The sequence below is a fragment of the Archocentrus centrarchus genome, chromosome 4 (genome assembly GCF_007364275.1).
Source record: "Archocentrus centrarchus isolate MPI-CPG fArcCen1 chromosome 4, fArcCen1, whole genome shotgun sequence".
Classification (NCBI taxonomy): Eukaryota; Metazoa; Chordata; class Actinopteri; order Cichliformes; family Cichlidae; genus Archocentrus; species Archocentrus centrarchus.
In genome coordinates this window covers 9328255-9348733 of record NC_044349.1, presented here as the reverse complement: position 1 = coordinate 9348733, position 20479 = coordinate 9328255, and the positions used below count along the sequence as shown (strand labels likewise).

General features: G+C 41.1%; 1 protein-coding gene across 2 annotated transcripts in view; it reads left to right on the top strand.

The window, feature by feature from the left end:
- syde2 (synapse defective 1, Rho GTPase, homolog 2 (C. elegans)) overlaps positions 1–20479 on the top strand; it is a 48825-nt gene that overhangs the window by 19116 nt on the left and 9230 nt on the right. For both annotated transcript variants that reach the window (XM_030728158.1, XM_030728157.1), the window contains exons 4-5: positions 3592–4730; positions 10557–10683. In XM_030728158.1, coding sequence (XP_030584018.1) covers positions 3592–4730; positions 10557–10683 — 1266 coding nt within the window. The remainder of the gene's footprint in view (positions 1–3591; positions 4731–10556; positions 10684–20479) is intronic.

Below are 20479 nucleotides of genomic sequence, written 5' to 3'. Positions count from 1 at the left end.
AGTAATATGGTGAGTGCGTGTGCATGTTAAAATGTTGGGGGTTGACACAGTTACCCAGCTCAGGTGTCCTCCAGAGGAATGCAGACCTTTTGCCCTTTGACCCCAAAACATGGCCCTTGGAGGGTTGGGTGTCAAGCCATCGCCCCTGAACCTCAGCTTGTGAGGTGTCACATTACCCTGCCGGCTGCTGCCACAAGGCCAAAGGCTACAGAGGACACAGCTTTCGTGTGTGTGTGTGTGTGTGCTCGAAGCCACAGTCATTAACAATGCAAGTGGAATCTGCCATGTTGAATGAATGTGACAACAGCAGAATGCTGATGATTCTCACGCTTACAGAGTTTGTTAGTCAGGTAGATGAGCTAATGTAGGTCATAAATGTGGCTGGTATGTCTTCTGATAATGAAAAGAGCTCTCCTCACTGCACCGGTACAAGTACGATGTTTCATTAGAATCACTTTTTCAAGTGCTCGATCACCAATATTACTTTGCCCACCGATAGGAGAGGAGACAATCTGGGGTGGTTGAGGTATGCACTCTAAGGAGTGTCCTTCCAGTTTATTGTGTGTTTTGTCTTATAAAGCTCATAACATGAGTTTCTAACATCATCATATGTGTGTTAATAACACAATTGCTCTCATATTTCTCATATAAATTCTTGCTTTCACATCTTTTCATCATTTTTAAAACTGATGCATTTTGCCTTCAAGCATAACTTAAACATGTTAAGGTTGCCCAAACTAAGAGATCAGTAGAATCTAAAATACTATAATTAGTATAATGCCATGTTTTGGTTCTAGTAATACAAGCATTGTATAGGCATCAGCAGTACAGTTGCTGGTCATAATCAGATATGTGTGTAGTCTTACATAGAATATTGTAAAACCTAAAGCTATAGGATCACTTTAGCATTACAGAATCACACTGAAACCTGATGCAAGAATATTGCCTGATGTGGCATTTTCATGTGGCTATATTTTCACCACTTTAAACAATAGGTGGCATTGTATTTACTGTAAATGAATAAGGCTTTGACTGACAACACAAGCATACTCAATGTGTACTGGCAGCCTGTATTAAATGCCTGTTTACCAAACAAAAACAGCCTTGATCCAATACAGGTTCTGGTTGTATTTCATCTGATGAGTTAGCTGTTTTTTCATGTATGAGGAATTTCACTTGTAAAATCCTCCCAAAAGCTCTCTGTATACTAACCACCCCCTACTCCTTGATATGCACCTCCAGTGGTCTCCACCCATTTTCTCCCATCTTAGAGCACCTCTATGTCTATTATTGGCAGGAAGCTGTAACAAGGAAGGCTACTCAGCTGGGCTAAAAGGAGTGTAAACATGGTTTGATGAGGAATGTGAGAGAACAGCCATGTTCATTTTGTGCATTCACCAGTGGGCTTGCCAGCCTTCCAGTCGACCATCCGGACCTCGGAGTGCCTGGACAAGGGGCGCCTTTGTCCCTCATCTGCCGGCTACACCCTGCCCTGCTCTTGCCCCCCATCTTACCCTTCTCTCCATCCTGTTGCACCTCCCCTGTCTCCCTCTTTTCACCCGTGGGCCCTCACCCCAGAATAGCACAGCAGGTCCCCTCAGAAAATAGAGCTGGTGATGTTGGCAGGATCAGGCTGTCTCTCTTCTGTTCACTTTTTGTCTCTCTCCATATTTGTTCTCTCTCTTACATCACTATTTGTTTCCAAAGTTTATTCAGAGAAAGTAATTAGCCATTCAAAACAATAAAAACATTAGTAGTTGAAACAAGAAATCTCAAATCAATAGAAGTTCATGCCATGAAAATGTTGAATAGCTTCTCAGTGCCTACACTGATGACCTATTCACTAGTGTTGTTTAATATCTAAGCCAAATCTAAAAGGCCTTCAAAAAGTAAATTCCTCCTCCTGAGTCATGTGTTTCAGGTTTAATCTTCCATGACCCATACATTGAGGTATCACCTCTATAGTTAAAAAAAAAAAAAAGCAGGTAAGCCATGGAGGAAATCTTGTTAAAGGAGTGCTGAAAGCAGAAAATGGTTATTTGAGTCAGGTTCAAGCTTCCTGTTGGGCAGACTGGGCCTGATGCTCATAATTTGACAAATTCCACTTTAATCGCTCAAATCGTGGCTGGCTCTGTGTCAGCACTTTCTGTTTCCATGCCAGGTAGATTTTTGGAACATGGAAGATGACAGAAAAGATAGTTCCTAGATCAACAACAGCAAAGTGTTTGGTTGTATAGACCTGAATTCAAGTCAGACGTGTAGATACTATGGAAAGAATGTGCAAATGCACTGTTGTTGGTACAAGAAAGTGTGGCCGGAACGGGAATGTTGCAATTGAATTCAGATGAACTATGAATCAGATGCCTGGATCTGAGAGGAGTGGCTTGTGGTGATAAATAAAAATAATTATCATATAAATTTGCAATTCATGTCAGCAGAGCTTTCAGCTTCTTCTTTTGGTTTTTTGTCGCTCATCAGCATTGTTTCCAGATACAGTCAGATGCTTTAATCAAGGAGGCTTAGACAGAGAGCATAAAGAGCAGACAGAGTGACTAATCCTAGTACCAATTACTGGTAGCAAATAGCTGTTTAAGATAGTTGCAAGTAAAGAGATAGAGACCAAAACAATAGGCAGATAGGCATTCTGGAAAAAATGCAACTGGTAATACATTAGCCTTAACAGTGTTGTCAGTGTTGAACTTTGATTTGAATTATTTGCCATCTGCTAAAATAGAACTCAGATTGTCTGAACAACCACATGAAAAGCACAGGAATCCAGTCCGTTATGATGAAAGCTTTGGTCTTGTAGACTAAACAGATGCTCTATAGACACTGAAATTTTCATGTTCATGTAGACATCAAGGTAGGCGAGAGCTGCCTACAAGGTCAACCCCAAATGGATATCTTTCAGCTTGAATTGAACTGAGTAAGTTTACCTCAGACTGGAAGCAGCTGGTGTCTCCAGACAGACATTTTCCTGCTTATAGACCAGTTTTTGAAGGAGTGGTGAGATTCCAGTAAAGTTTCCTTGGTGTTTACTTGGGCCTCATTAAGACATTAAGATTTGTCATATTACATCCTTTTCAGCAACTTTTTTTTTTTTTTATTGTAACTGCTAATTATCTTGAACATAGCTTATATATGTATATATATACACATACTGCAAGTGTATTATAAGTTCTGAAGTTTGTATATGAATTGTTGCCTGCCGAATCTGTCTATGTCACTGGATTACTGGGTTACATGTAAACCTAATCACTTGATAATGTACCATGGAGGTGTAGCACTTTCTTGTAAATTATAGGTCATGCACACTTTGCTTTTGGTTTTAATCTTCTTTTTGCTGTGTATAGAGTAAGATTTTCCAGGGAAACCAGTGGCTATAGTGAGTTAAAGAACTTGTGATTGATGGCACCTGACTATTTCTTTCAGTATTCCTAAAAAGTTTTTTTGTTGTTGTTGTTGTTGTTGCTAAGTTAATTGGCATGAAAATGTATAAACGTTTCCATCAAGTGTCAACCAGAGAAAAATCAAAAATTCATAAACTCCCAAATAATCAGGTTTTCTCCTGCCCTGTCATTTTCTCTGTAGATTGTCTTGACCTGCCCAACGCCGTCAGCTTTTCACCTCCCTCAAGCCCAAACCCGACCAAGAAGAGCAGCTCAATCAACTGGTCCTTTCCAGACAAGATCAAGTCCCCACGGACCGTCAGGAAGATCTCCATGAAGATGAAGAAACTCCCAGAGCTCAGCCGGAAACTCAGCGTCAAGGGGACCCAAAACAGCAGTAACAGCAGCAACGGAAGCAGTCAGCTTGAACCGAGGGCCCATTCTCCAAGAGCAAATGGTAGCGGGTCAGATGCCGTCTCTCAGACTTCCGGCCCTCCTCGATTAGCTTCATCAGGGGGCGGGCAGGCTAGCCGTAACGTGATCTCACGCTACCACCTTGATAGCAGTGTGTCCACACAGCATAGCTTTTACAAGAAGAAAAGCAACGGCAGTTCAAAGTCCGCCAGTAAAGGTGGCTACCTCAGCGATGGTGACTCGCCAGAGCTGGTGGCCAAATCTGGTAAACACGGGTCTGCAGAGGGGAAGGGAGGGAAAGGCAAAGAGACAGAAGGAGGGGGTGGAAGCTCCAGAATCAATGGCACAGAGCTGGACATTGATGCTTTCCGTCATTACAGCTTCACAGAGCAGCCCAAGTGCAGCCAGTACATTTCAGGACTAATGAGCCTGCATTTTTATGGTGCTGAGGACCTCAAACCTCCACGTATTGACTCTAGAGATGTCTACTGTGCCATCCAGGTGGACTCAGTTAACAAAGCACGAACTGCTCTCCTCACCTGTCGAACAACCTTCTTAGATATGGACCACACTTTCAACATCGAACTGGAGAATGCCCAGCATCTGAAGCTGGTGGTGTTCAGCTGGGAGCCCACACCCAGACGCAACCGCGTCTGCTGCCATGGCACGGTGGTGCTGCCCGCTCTCTTCAGAGTGACACGCTCCCACCAGCTGGCGGTGAAGCTGGAGCCACGTGGGCTTATCTACGTCAAGCTGAGCCTGATGGAGCAATGGCAGAACTCGCTGGACAGTGGTCCAGATGGAGACAGGGAGCCACAGGTGTTTGGTGTGGAGGTGTGGCGGGTGGTGGAGAGGGAGAACACGGGGCTGATGATACCACTGCTTATAAGCAAGTGCATCAATGAGATCGAGAAGAGAGGCTGTCAGGTGAGTGCTTCTGTAATTCTGCTCTCTAGGTTAGTGTTTGCCAAAAAATAAGAACAAAATACAATATGTGTTTGGCAACCCACTTTTACATATGGGTGAAAGCCAAAGTGTAATACTCTTCTGTAGTGAGACAGATTCATTTGTAAAGAAGGCTGGTAGGACCCAATTTTAGAAGTAATTTTTATAATAAGAGTGCAAGAATAGCTGGAGAAATAATTTCACATCTACAGCATCGTTTTAGCTCCATGAAATGAGTGCACACCCTGCAGCCAGCAATAAGGCCGAATGACTGGCATGAGCTGAATGGACAGAGGAGATGTAGCGCACTTCATGATGTCACAGAGTTTCTGACTTCCTGAGACTGGCTCTTTTATTCCGAGGAGAAAGACAGAATTAAGAGGCCACTGTGGTGGTGGTAGTGGAAGTGACAGAGGAGTTGAGTTTTCTCGTGGATCATGTGTTCTTTGACGCCCGGCATAGAGAAAGCACAGAGAGAAAACAGTGTTTCTCTTAATTAGAACTGAGATAGTGGCAGTAAAATTGTCACTGTTCTGGACTGATCAATCTAGAGGGGCATGCAAGGAAAAGTGGCAGTGCCTTACATGCCCCTCTAGAGTGTTCTTGACTCTAGAGAGATCAGTCAAGTTATTTTTTAACTGTCCTCTGAGTCAGACAGTGTTATTGTAGCGCAATGTTTGATTGAGGGATATTTGTGCAGTATACACAAATATAAGATGTTAGTCTGATGGTAACTGCTGCCTTCTTCAGTCTGTATCGCAGTGCCATGATTTCTATCTGTCTCTGCCTTTCCTTCACTCAGTCTTGACATTGTTTGTCTTCTGTCCCTCACAACTCGCTGCCTTTGTTTCATTACAAAGATGTAGAGCAGACTTTGTACATGCTATCAGTCTGAGATCAAGTTTAAGGGCTCCTCCAGGCTGCAGGCAGATAGAATTCAGGATGGAGCTGACACCAGATCCCAGAGGAATTTGCAGGTTGTGTCACCAAGGCACGTATGGCCAGACATGCAGCATTGTGCCTTTTCAGATAACTGCATGGAGACTTTCTCTCAAAGTCTCTTAGAATTGCATGTCCTCAGGGCTTCTCTGAGCTTCTAAGATGCTGAATGATTGTGGGTGTTTTGAAAAGACTGCAGCTTATGCTATGTATGGGAGCACTCAGATGGCTTCAAAAATGGGGATTTTTTTTTAAAAAGAGCTGTCCTCGAAACTTTAATATATGCTGTACATGACTGTAAAAGATGCACTCAGATGTTGGGACATCTGGGAGCAGCTAGCTTTAGCAGCCTTTCTTTTCTGCTTAAAGAGCTTTTATTTTCTCTGTGCATTTCACATGATGGCAAATTCACCTCCTTTTTTTTTTTTTGCTGTGTACTTCATTAAAATGGTGCTATTCAATCCAGACTCGAGCACCAGACTCGAGCAGCATAGCGTTTACAGGCAGCACAGTGGAGCAGTGTTTACCCTCGTTGCCTCACAGCAAGAAGCTGCTGGGTTTGAATTCACCAGCCGGCAGTTTGTGTGGATTTTGCATGTTCTCCCTGTGTAATGCATGGCTTTTCTACAGATACTCCTCCCACAGTCCAAGGGCATGCATGTCAAGTAAATTGGCTGTAGGTCTGGATGTGGGCGTGGCTAGTTGTGTGTCTTTTTGTGTCAGCCCTGCTATAGACTGGTGAACTGTCCAGGGTGTACCCCACCTTTCATCCTATGGCTGCTGGGACAGGCTCCAGCCCCACCATGGAATGAACAAGCTGTTGTGAAAGTTTGCAGCAAGGTTTATATATCAGTGTCTTTTGGTACTTTAATTTTTAAGCACAGAAGTAAAACAGAAATTACCCATTTAATAATACTTTTGTTTCTAATAGGAAATGTCAGTGGGTATTCTTCACTTTTTTTTTTTGATATTTTGTAGGCCAAAGAATATTACTAAATCCTGATTGATTGATAAATTAATCAGCACTTAGTTTCCTCTGCATCATCTCCCATTATATGTGTATCTATGTATTTGGAGAGTACTTGAATCATCCCATTGATGTGAGCACTCAACACCCTCAATTCAGTAAAATGAACTGAAAGATTTTCTAAAGCCACATTTTATAAACCAAGAAAAAAAAAACAAACTCCTGACCCCTCCACATCATCCCTTTCCTGTTGATGTGACTCATTTTGCTTGGAGGTTGTTGTGTCTGCATTATTTCTACATATAAGTCTTGGCTAGTGCTGCCTGTTGTGGTGCCCGGCAGCCACAGTTCTTAAGTGCAAGCCCTCTTTTTTCTAACAGCTGTTCCCCGCCTGCACTCAGCTCTCCCTCAAAGAGAGAGCCCTCATTTTTTTTTTTTTTTTTTCTGAATGGACTTGTTGTTCATTGTGCCCAGTGACTTCTGTTTACTCGCACACAAAGCCAAATCCCTGCCTAATCTGTCCTCCTCTCTCCCTCTCGTGTGAGGTTTAGAAAATGCTGCTCGACTCGACGAGGAGAGCTCACAAATAGCTGCTCTGGTGGGATGGGGAGACATTATAGTGCTCCTACGCTGGAGCCCGGAAAGGCCGGCGGTGCGTGTGCAAGTGTGTTTGTGAGGAACCGGACCCAACCCGCCATTCACAGCCCACTGATTTAACACGTTACCAGGGCAACCACACCAGTTGGTCTGCTATGCCACATACCAGACAGACACATGTAGGAGAAATTATGGTATGTCTGTAGCCAGGCCTAATCCCAGCATAACAAGAAGAGCGCTGGTGCCGAGTTACAAACATCAAATGTCTTGAGTTCCTTTAGGTCACAGTCTGGAGGCTTAGGTAAAGAAACATAAATGCTTTATAGCTCAGTGCTTTCATTTTTAATGCTGAGCTGTCACCTGAGTTTTAGAAGATCTTAGTGTTTATCCATTAAGTCATGAGGCTGTCAGCTCTAAGAACATTTTTAAAGAACACTTTTAAAGAAGCCAGCTAATGAAAATTCACTAAAGTTATAAATGCTCCACATTGCTTTTATACATATATGTATTCAGTCTGTCTTGGCTTATGGTGCCTAATGTAAGTAAACACTAACACACTTGAAATTGATAATGCAGTATACATTACTAAGTTAGCTTGTAACCTTTTAGTGTTATGTGTTCATGAGCCGTAAAATGGTCCTTAATTTGTAGCCTCTTCACTGAGAGGTTAAATTTGCTTTTATTATATTGTTTTTTTTGCAATTGTCAGTGTTTAAATTATTTACTATGTTAGAGTTTAAAATCTAGGCTCCACGCTTATCACTCTTACAAATATGTTATGATAATGTTATGTGGAGTGATGAGTGCATGTCGCTCTGGGTGCACGAATAGTAGAAGAATAACTTGGTGGTAGAATAATGTTTGGTGCAAAGTCACCAAACTTTTGAAGCAGCTTTTATCAGGGGTTGACTGATAAAAGTGCCTGCAGTTTTTATGCCCTGGGGACCAGTGAAGTAAAAGTTATGAGTAGTTTTGGGTAGTAATGGCCATTAATTTTGATGGAGCCTGGAGGTGTTGCCAAAATGGCTCCTGAGTGGCGAGACTTGCAGCTAAAAGTGCTTTGACACAGTGCAGCTCCAGCCGACTGCTTGGACAGGCTTTTTTTTCCTTTTTCGTTGCGGTCTATAAAAGATGCAATTTTCTTATTACAGATGAAAAGTTAAGAAGGGAGGAAATGGACTCTTGGTCCCTTTATTCCACTCAGAGGTTTTGCAATGACAGCCTTCTTCCTCTGGTATGACTGGAGTGCTGGGCTGAGCAGGATTTTTTTTTCATAGAGGGTTGTACTAACTGAGATGCAGTAAGCAAAAGGCCACACACTGGACAGCTGAACTGAAGCATGACATATAGTGCTGACTTATATTAAACCCTTTGAATTTGGTAGGCATAAGAGGTGAGAAGGCCTCAGTCTTTACTTCAAAAAACAAGAACTTTCTCCTAGAAAAATTTCACTTTTTCTGTCTTTTTTTGTTTAATATTTACCACTTAACTCCATGTGTGCATCAGTGAATGGACTGACATGAAGTGCTGTGACATGAATCATAAGCAAAGGATTTTTAAGATGATACCAATATTTAAAAATCTGATATTTTCATATATCATCTGATATTTTTTTCTTTCAGACACGTGAGACATAAACAGATTTCCCGAACATTTATTTATTTACTTTTTAAATTCTTATTTATTGGTCGTTGCAAATGCCAATACCGATAGTTTGACAAATAGTTAATATCAGTCAGAGATACCATCCCGCTGATAAATTGATTGCGCTCTAGAATTAGCTCCTGTAATCATTATCTGTTCTGTTTTTACTCGTGTAGCTAGCTCAAACTGTAAGAGTGGTGCTGTGCAGACCTGCATCACTGAATGAAGAAAGATTAAACTAATATTTCTTATATATTTATGAACAAACACACTGTCTTATTCATGAAAACATTTGTTCACATTATGTTCTGTTTTACTTGTGTTGATGACTATGATAATTCATTCTATGACTTACAGAATAAATTATAACTCTGAGATAGTTAAGAATGAAACGTTGTCATTCAGCCTAATGGGAACAATTGAGATGGTCACCACTCTGAAACAGTGATCTGAAACATGCTGCAGTTTCTCACAGAAAGTTTTTTTGCACACATAAGTAAAGTATCCTCTGTTAAAGTTAATAAGCACTATAGACCTACTGCTAAAGCTTCATTAGCATAATGCTTTCTTTCATTCAAATTTAGGGGTTGTCTTGTTTTCCTTTAAGGACGCTGAAAGCCGGATTGAGCCCTGGGGCTGTATTTTACCCATTTGTGGTATAGTGGCTAACCATGGTAAACTTTAAATAGATATTGCTGTCAACAACAGAGACTCTGTCTTACTATAAAAGCTGAAACTACAAGCAATAAAATTTACTTTTGCGCTGTTCTGTAAACTCAGGCGACTGAGCCTTATTAGCTCATGTCGGCTAACGTTATCAAATTCTAGATAAAGATAGATACTGAGCCAGTTTGCTGACTTTATGAGGGCTGTCTTGACCCATATTTTAGAGTGTCAGTACTTCAACTTCGATTTATGTGTCTTGCTTACTTTTTTCTCAGGGCTTTATTGGACACATAACAACATTCTCTATGCACAAAATACAAAAAAAAAACCAACATAAACTGACCAGTGCAATGAAAAGGAGAGTCCTCATAATGAGCTACAGACAAGGGACTCCTTTTTCAAGAAGGATAAATATACAATAACAGAATATCTGGAAAAACTGTGGAAGTTGAATGAATTCAACTATGGAGACACTGGATCCAAAATCACAATATAATAAAGAGTGCATAATAATACAAGGGTAAATTAAGTGAAAGTAAAGAAAAAAAGGGATAACATTAGGTACATGTTCAGTATAATAAGTAAGTTACCCATCTTATTAGGTTTTCTATAGATATTAGAGCAGTATTTGAAATTAGTCTGGCACTTCTTTGTTACATCAAGTCATCTCTGTTAAGTAGCCTCCTGTCTTCCTGTGTCTTATCAGAAAGTAAGTACTGATAGTGTTATTAGAAATATATACATTTTGTCAGGTGTTAAATTGAGCCATCCTTTCATGGCGGTAATACAGACTAGTGTTTGTGACATGTACGTTTTCTGAGAAAGTACTTAAGGCAACCTTCCAGCACATTATCTGAGCGCAGACGTAGCACTTGATCGATGGGGCTGTAAAAATGTCTACGTCCCCGTCAGCTGCTTGACTCTTGAGCCACGAGTGTTTATTTGACCTACTTGTGTGTGTGTGTGTGTGTGTGTGTGTGTGTTTATGTTACCAGGTGGTGGGTCTCTACCGTCTGTGTGGTTCGGCAGCAGTAAAGAAGGAGCTGCGTGAGGCGTTTGAGAGAGACAGCCACGCCGTGGAGCTGTGTGAAAACACGTATCCAGACATAAACGTCATCACAGGTAAAATGAACTCCAGGAAACAGAGAAGATGCGAGCAAAGCATAAGATTACCAAACACAGTTAGCTTAATTACAGGGATGTTATTCAAGCTGACATGCTTGGTTTGCAAGTATCTGAGGATTGAATGTGTGCATTGCAAAGACAGTGTTTCCTATGGAAGCTTGTTTCTGCCACTAAAAAAAAAAAAGTTGCCATCCATAACTCAAAATTTCGAGTTAAATATCTCAAAAATGTGAAAAATTAATATGAAATTTTGAATAATAAGTAAAAATTTTGTGTTAATAAGTCAAAATTTTGAGAAAATAACTCAAAATTTTGAGTTATGTATCTAGGTTGAACTTTCAAGTTAGCTCCGCCAGTCAGGAAATTTCTTTGTTACCCAGGAGGTGGAAGGCATCAGCTGTTTGACATGAACACATTGATATCTTACCTTTTATGCAGTTGTTATTTGCTAGAAGGCGTTTAAAGCTCAAAAACCTGATGACAATTTGTTCACGTTTGCTATACACTGATATTGATCCTCATACTGTTGCTGCCTGATTTTGAGTGCACATGCGTTTGCTTCATCTGCTTCTTCTTTTTTTTTTTTAAGCCTGTCATGTCTGGCAATTTTTGCCATCAGAATGATGATCTGAATGCACTGTTATACCAAACATATTTGCTTTTACAAGAAGAGCTCTATTTGTTCTCTTAAGGCAATTCTTGTTAATGTTTGTATTTTTTATTTTTATTTACCGGTAATTTATTCATGCCAGGTCTGACAGGCAGGTAGGGAGGGGCAAGAAGAGAGAGCTAGACAGAGAAAGGTGAAAAAATAAATAAATAAAAAAAGAGACAGAACCAAAAAAAAAGAAATAAAGGTATATAAGAGAGGTAGATACACATACATATATTTCATCTGCTTCTGGATAACAAGGAAATTGAGCTTTCTGATTGGCAGAGCTAACTTATTAACTCGAAATTTCGAGTTATTTACAGTACCGGTAAAAAGTTTGAATATAGTGAGTGTGCCCAAACTTTTGACTGATACTGTATTTAACGGTATTTAGGTATAGCGCTTTGTGTGCTCAACTAGAGTAGAAAAGTGCTATATAAGAACTGGGTACATAAATTTTAGTCAAAGTTGCAGATTTATTCAGCTTACATGAGGACAGAATTTTTGGGCAGGGTGTCTGTACATTTGAACAAGAAAACCGATGAACTCTAATCTAATAAACCATTTAATGTGAACTTTAGCATTCACAATTATATGCATACAGTATTTAATATTACAAGGCAGGAAAAAAACAAAATGTCAGTGATTCAGCACAAGGCCTTCCTCAGCGTTTCTAAATGCTGCGTAGAAGGTCTGTTTATCCTTACTGCCTTGTAATATTAAATACTTTATACATTTTTATGAGTGCTGAAGTTCTCATTGATATGTCTGTATGTTTTGCTACACAGCGATTATTTGACAGATAATTGGCTTAACAATGCTCAGTGATGTAGAGTAGCTGAACCAACTACTGACTACAGCTAAGTCAAAGCAGCCAGGCCCTTAATAATGATTGCTTCAATACAGTTTAAACAGGTGGAATATAGAAAAATTCACCCCCTGCATATTTATCATGAACACGGAAATTAACTATAGAGACCAGAGCTGATTTTTTTACTGAGCTATGAACGTTTTATTCTGCTGTAAAGTTGGGCATTTTAACATAACTTTCAGAGCCTGCCTCAAGTGGCCGCTGAAGGAACTACAGTTTTTGACACTCCTGCGCTGCCTTCATTTTTTCAACCCCATAGGTTTCCGCTTCATAACAAAATGAAATGCTCATGATTTTCAACAAGGAGCAGTTAAAATTGAGTAAAATAAGGGAGCAGAAATAACTAAAAGCTGTACAATAAAAGACCGATGCAGGTAGAGACAGCTGTGTCACTGAGTAAATAAGTACCAACCAGCCAAAAATCTGAAACTGCATTTTTTCATCTATAATAGGCATCTTGATAAATCATATGACATGCACACAACTCACAGTAAAACGTGAAAAATATCATTAAAACTAACAAAAACAAATGGGGCATTAATGTAATGGAGTCTGGCTTCAGTATTGATCCAATCCAATAGATGTTCCTGAACTGATGTGGCTGCTGGATAGGTCAACGTGTACTTATAAGAATCTGTGCATGTGTGTGTGTGTGTGTGTGTGTGTACCTGCACTGGTCTTTACATTGACTGCAGGAACTGCACACACACACACACACACACACAAAAACACAAAGCCACACAAATCAAATCATTCTGTACATTCAGGTCGTTCTTTCTCCTTCAGCTTTTGTGCTTTGGACCTTGTAGATCACGTCAAGTCTGGGGACATTTTCTCATCAAATTCAGAAAAGTCCTCCCTGAAGTTCTTTGATTGTACATAAAGCAGCACTGCAAACCTTGCGTTTCTAATTTAAATGCCATTCAGATTCCTGTCAGCTGGATGTCTTTTCCACTCTGTTGCTACTTTGAAATGAAAAATGGAAACAGTGAGTTTCAGAACATCTCACACAGTCTCAAAAAAACCCAGAAAAAACAGCTGTGTCATTGAATTGAGTAATGCTTCTAAGAGTGTGACAGATTTTAGGGGTGGGGGGGCAAGGTGTAGAAAATGACTTACTCATGATTTTTTTCCACTAAAGGAGGGAAGGACCATGGAAACCCCTGAGCATTTTAGGAGCTGCTGTTGGTTTTGGGGAGAGGCCCTGTATAGGCGTCGTCCTATCATGCCTGCTTTGATCCACATGCATTTGCATGGCAGGGCAAAGAACACAGTTAACAGTTGAGTGGGTTAGAAAAAAAGGATTGTTGGTTTTTGCTCGCTGCCTAAATTTGCTCTGCCATGCGAGTTGCTGTTGCAGATGGGCCTGAGTGAGTGGAAGAGGACATGGGGAGAAAAAGAGCAGAAGATAAACGGACTTATGGTGTGTGCTGAAAAAAAAAAAAGATGTACATTTGGGATGTAATCCTGATTTTTTTTTTTTTTCTTGGCAGTTATAAAAAGGATTTTTTTAAATTTTTATTTAATTCAGTCTACATTTAGAAACAGTGATCATAAGAAGAACAAAACAATAAAACAAAGGATTAAAAAGGCAGTTACTCAGACACAGCGGATTAAAACACACAATAGCAGGAATCTAAAAAAGGTGCAAGCTGAAGCTAGAGCCTATTATATTTGTTTTTGATACACATCCTGTTTGATATCAAGCTAACATGCAGGGAATAAAAACAGATATTTTGATCTAATTTGAATTTATATTGGAAGTCTAAAACTAAGGTTGGAGTCTTGCTGTGTGGAGTCAGACTCAAGGCTGATAAGTGAACAGCTAATGGATGAGCTAAGAGGGCTGATGTGTCACACGGCTAATTTAAAAATGGAGGTAGTGAAAGGGATTAGCCAGGGGTCAGAGTTCAATCCTAAGCTTGCAAAACATGCTCCGTGCATGGCGCGCCATTGTTTCAAATTGCTGTTTTTTGAAAAGATCCACGAAGGTGTTTATCGACATGAGCAGCTTGCTGTAAAAAAAAAAATTAAAAAAAAATCAAAGACAAACAGCATTATCTTCAGCTGCTCTGGCAAGCTCTGCCCTGTGCTCAGTTTGTTGTTTTGGCTGAGCACGCATGACCCCAGAGTGTTATGCATATCAGCAACACACACTCCGTTACAGACGCTATAGTGATGTCAATCTCCTCATTTAGTTATCAGCAAGAAAACTGGTTAGCATGTTTCACAAAATGCTCAGATTTGATTTAATCTAAAAAGTGAACCACATTGACTGCACACTTTACTAGATGCACCTTGCTAGTAACAGGTTGGACCCCTTTTTGCCTTCAGGACTGCCTTAATTCTTCATGGCGTGGATTCAACAAGGTGCTGGAAACATTCCTCAGAGATTTTGGTCCATATTGGTCCATGACAGCATCTCACAGTTGCTGCAGATTTGTAGGCAAATCTCTCATTCTACTGCATCCCTAAGGTGCCCAGAGTGGATCAAGAAAATATACTCTACACCAATTCACCACCACCAGCAGCCTGAACCCTTGATACAAGGCAGGATGGATCCAGGCTTTCATGTTGTTTATGCCAAATTCTGACCCTACCATCCAAATGTTGCAGCATAAATCAAAATTCATCAGACCAGGCGATGTTTTTCCTGTCTTCGGCTGTCAAATTTTGCTGAGCCCATCCACTTTGTGGCCTCAGTTTCCTGTTCTTAGCTGACATGAGTAGCAGCCTGTGTGGTCTTTTGCTGCTGTAGCCGATCTGCTTCAAGGTTCCACATGTTGTGCGTTCAGAGATGATCTTGGTTGTAACCAGTGGTTATTTGAGTGGCTGTTGCCTTCCTATCAGCTGTCCATTCTCCTCTGACCTCTGAAAAATATCCAGTGAACAGCCACTCACTGGATATTTTTCTCTGTAAACCCAACAACCATGCCACATTCAAAGTCACTTAAATCACCGTTCTTCCACATTCTGACACTCGGTTCTGTATCCGGTTTGAAACCCAGCAGGTTGTCTTTACCATGTCTAATGCCTAAATGCATCAGGTTGATCCCATGTGATTGACTGATTAGTTATTTGCAATAACAAGTAGTTGATCAGGTGTAAGCAGAACATTCTGGCATAGACTGCACAAATCCACTACTCATCAATTCTGGAAAGAATTAAGGCTTCAATCAGTGGTTTGAAATGATAATGAGGGTAAGCGCGCCCTCCTGGACCATATGGTAGCTTTGCCCGAAGCCACTGCGAGCATGCGGTTGTGAGCACCTGAAAAACTTTTGCAGCACAAGCGTTAAATTACAGTTTGTTGTAGAAAATTTGTTTTAGAAGACAGTTGAGCTTCCAAGCTTCCAAAGTGCTGCAGCTAAGACATTTCTCCTCTAATGATGGAGCTGGTGTGTCCTCAGCCATTTTGATTCAGAGCACTGGCATTGATTTTAGTTTTTGGTCTTCAGTTTTCCTTGCCTGACTCGACTTTTCCATAGCCTGCTACCCTAAATTGCCCCCCCCCCTTTCCACTAGTACTCCAGTGAAGACATGGAAAGTCATTAACAAGTGCCCCCTTTGTTGCCGAACAAACACAGATGGTATTTGGCTCACGCATGGGGGATTAGCTGAACCCTGGGTCGGCCAGGGAAGCAGGCAACCACTTTGTAAAGAGTTGTAGGCCGGTGTGACTGTCAGAATATTGGAAATAGGAAACAGAATACTGGAAATGTGTGATGGGTCCACATGTACCATGTGAGCCCTGCTGTTTCTAGAGTTAGGGCTTCTTTTTTGGGGGGGTGGGGAGGTGGTGAAGCAACTAATGTATAAAGATTTTGCATGCCACTGCAGATGGCAGCAACACACACATCTCCTCTGACCCCCCTAGTGGTGTGGGGGCGTGCGGGACAGCAGGGAGGGGGCAGGACAGAGAACAAACCACTGTTTGTTCTCCAGGCGAGGCGCTGACTGCAGCACTGACAAGAGGAGTGACCTTCCGCTTTGTTTGAACAAGAGGTCAAAGGTAGAGCCGTGCCCCAGTGCATTGTGTCCCTTGTAGTGTTTGGTGGCATATTTGGGACATTGAAATAGTCTGAAGTGAGCAGAAAAAAAATACTTGCATCAGATTACTTTGAGGTGCTTTCATATCTGGCTTTTTTTTTTTTTTAAAGCAGCATTTCAAGTATTTGTTTCACTGCATTGCTTTGTGACACATTCTGCAGTCTTTATCAGCCAAACGTGTAGGTGGAGATGGAGAATGTATATACAGTGCAGTGCAGATATGTGCTGGTGCAGAGCCAAACCCCCGACAGTTTAAATGTGAGAGAAAAGACACTCAGCGTGTGCTTGTTGTCAGCTTGCCCGTGAAAGTCACTGAAGCACCTGCAGGAGAAGCACACCTGTTCACCCCTGAGCCCCCCGCCCTCATTCGTACGTGCATGTCCGTGCAAGTGTGTGTGTGTGTGTGTGTGTGTGTGTGTGTGTGTGTGTGTGTGTGTGTGTTTGCATGAAAAAGGGCATCAACAAGGGCTAACACACCGAAGTAAACAAAGCACTGAGTCAAAGCAGGCTAATGATTTACTTGAATGGCTGCATTCTCATCACGTCAGACAAGCACATGTGCACGTACACAATTTCGCACTGGCTCCCTTTGTTTTTTTGAGGAAAAACATGGCTTGTTTTGCTTCATTGAGCACCGCTAATGTGTAACAGTCCCACTGTTGTTGTGTCTACCTTGCGGCACAGGGAAGGTCAGGGGGCCGTGCGTGACTTTTCCATTTTAGATGACAGCAAAAGAAAGCTAAGGGGCACCTCCCATTGCACTTAATTTGTAGACTCTGAAAAAAAAAAAAAAAGCTTTACTTTAACAAGATAAGGATAAAAACATATTGCTCATTTTTGCTTCCAGACAGTCTGTTTTCCTGTGATGAAACAAGCTGATTGTGGTTATCTTTATAAATTTTCCATAAAGATTGACAGGGGGAAGCCAGAGGATGTTCACAAAGCATTTCTGGTTAATCTACTGCAGAAATCGGCATGTCTAGGGAAGCGTTAAGGAGAGTGAATGTGTCTTGTGTTTATATACCCTCATCAAATTCTGCTCATACCGGATTTTACCCTGAACCTAGGCTTGGCTCACAGGCACAGGTAGGGTGTTTAATGGCAGGGCTGTTTTATGAAGTTTTAAGTGCATGCTTCCCCAGAGCGCTGTTAAAGTCTAACCCTGCTGACTAGTATCTGTCAATGTTTTGGTCTACCTGAGATCAGAGGGCTGAGATAGTAAGCCATTATGCTTGTTTGGGTATGAGCTGTTTGTCTAAAAACCCTCTGCTCGCTGCTCGAGGAATATACAGGACGTGTTGAACCTTAGGTTCAGAGGAAAGAGTAGTGGCAAGCTATAAACTCCTAAATCTTTTGGTTAATGTGGTGAGCTGTCAGAAACGTATTTACGGTCACATTTTTTACACTTTGCATTTATTTTTTTTTGTGTGAGTGGACATACTGTACGTCATTATAATGATCAAATTCTGCATACTGTGCAGTATTTACAGTCCAAGCTGACATGCTAATGTGTGCCAGGCATACACTTAATATAAGAGATGGACATAGCCACCGTATTATCACCCATTTTGGTGGGTTGTAGATTCTGCTTTTAAGACAGACAACATCTACACTCACATTCACACCTATGGGCAATTTAGAGTGGCCAATTAACCTAACCCCAGTAATTGCATGTCTTTGGACTGTGGGAGGAAACCCATGCAGACACGGGGAGAACATGCAAACTCCACACAGAGAGAGAGGGAGGGGCCTGGGTCAAGGTGGAATCGAACCCAGACCTTCCAGATGGTATTCTAACCTTGAGGCAGCAGTGCTGACCACCACTGCCCTGAAATTAACTAAAAAATAATAATTTTCTCATTGCCTTCTATAAACTCTTACTTACCTGTTTCAACCAGAGGAGCCCCCTGGTGGCCATTAGAAAGAATGCAGGATAATGGTATAAATTGGGACACTATGTTCATCTTTTAGATACAGTCTGTGGTGACACTAGATGGAAAAATCAGGAAGTCATTGAAGTCAGAAGGGACCATGAATGTCTTTATCAAACTTTTTTCAATCCATTCAGTAAATCTTGAATTATGGATTATTCCTTTAAAACAGTTACAAGTTTCATTGCAGCAGCTCAGTTATGATCAATTTTTTGTTGTTGTTGTTGTTGTCTGTTTTGTTTTTTATTTCTGTGGTAACATATGGAGTTAAAAAGGAGCAGAGCTAGTGTCATTCTTTTGAAGGATTTGAACAGATTTTACTTTTGAACTTCTTGTTTGGCATTTTGATCAGTGATCGGTTTGATCTGTAGATGTAGAAGGTTTACAGTAGATCGGTGTTGAGTGTCTGTTTGTGCCACTGTGCAGATACTAATCACAATGCTAATCATAGACTTTATACTGTTACCCACTGAACTGAATTTAGATCCTTCTTTCATTCTCTAATCCAATTTACAGAGGTTGTTATTTCTGTGTAACTACAGCAAAGGAAAACAGGACAGTGTGAGACCACCTGAAATTCCTGTGTTATTAGCTAATATTCAAACATTAGTTTGTGCACTTTATTCTACAGATATGAGTGGATGATGGTCTGATAATGCTAGTTAGGAATAGACTGAAATGTGGTAAGCCTAATGCTCCCTTTAAGAGTAGATTTAGGACTTAGTGGGATTATAAAGCGAGCAAGTTAAGTTGGGCCCTCTGTTCTCCTTACTGGGCCTAAGAGAAGCTCATTGGATTTACTGTGAATCATATAGTAGCGTGTTGTAAATGGGAGACAAGAGGTAAAGGAAAAACTCCTACGGTGGACAAGAGAAGCAAGTACGAGCTCCTATTTATAGCACCTTAATCAGTTGTGTCACTGCTTTGGAAACAGGATAGCGGTTGACATAGATACAATGTTGTCTTATCTGTTCTTCTACCTAGAGCTATTGCTATTGTACTCTTTGGAATCACAGTATGCTCAAGAGCTGTTTCCTTCGTGAGTTTACTTGGATTTATTTAAGAATAAAGAATGAAAAAAATGTTAGACTCAGTCAAAACTAACTTTACAGATGTGCTATGTACAGCAGTGGGTAAAACTATATGTTAAAGGGGACCAATCTGCATGAGAAATTCAGTATTATTATACACTGAGACCAGTGAACTTGGAGAGGTCTTGTGAGGTAGTTTAATTGTCCGCGAGGGAAACGATCTGTAGGAAAAAGCTACTCCTGTGACTGGATGTTCTGGTGCTCAGTGCTCTGAAGTGCTGACCAGAGTGTAGCAGATCAAAGAGGTTGTGGCTTAGGTGTGAAGGGTCTGAAAGGGTTTTTCAGCCCATTTTTCCTACTCTGGAAGAGTAGAGGTCCTGGAGGGTGGGCAGGGGGGCTCCAGTAATCCTCTCAGCGGTCTGGACTGTACTTTGTAGTCATCTTATCTCTGATTAAGTAGCAGAGCCAAATCATACAGTTAACTGAAGGACACAGAACAGACCCAATTACAGCTCAGTAGAATTGGGACAGCAGCTCTTGTGGTAGGTTAGACTTCATTAGGTCTCTATGTGGGTACTGCGCTTCACATTATACACCTGTGGAACCTGAAGAACTTGACAGTAGTATTTACCTGAAGTTCACTATAATTTTGACATGTTGAACGGAAACTTGCCTGACCTCCTATCTGTGTGCAGGTTCCTGGATATGGCCGATGCCTGTGGTGTCATTTGCAAACAACAGGAGCTTAACACCGGAGTATAAATAAGTGCATTTATTTGTCTAAAGGGAGAAGAGCCTCCCTCCCCGAGGGGAGCAAGAGCTGGTTATGAAGGTTCTGGTTTTTAGAAAGTCGTGATTCACTGACTGATGGAGCTTGGCACTGGGACCTGATTTAGGAGGAGATTATGCTGTTAAAAGCCAAAACTAAACTCCACAAACAGGATCCTTGCACAAATCCTAAGCAGTTGAGGTGTTGCAGTGTGTAAGAGTTCAGTAACGGTTCAGCAGTATCCTTCAGATAGGCCAAAACAGGCTATCAACGTTAAAGCAGAAGGTCTGTAGTCAGTTAGCCATGTGATCTTTGGTGTCTTATCAAATATCATATTGTGTTGACAGGTATAAGATCATGACCATGAATGTAGAAGCACAGCTGTTTAAAACTAATTGCTGTAAAAAAAAAAAGGGGGGGGGGGGGTTAAATTGAGTTCTTTTAACTTAATTCTCTGGTGCTCAGCTGAATATGAAACATGCAGAGAAA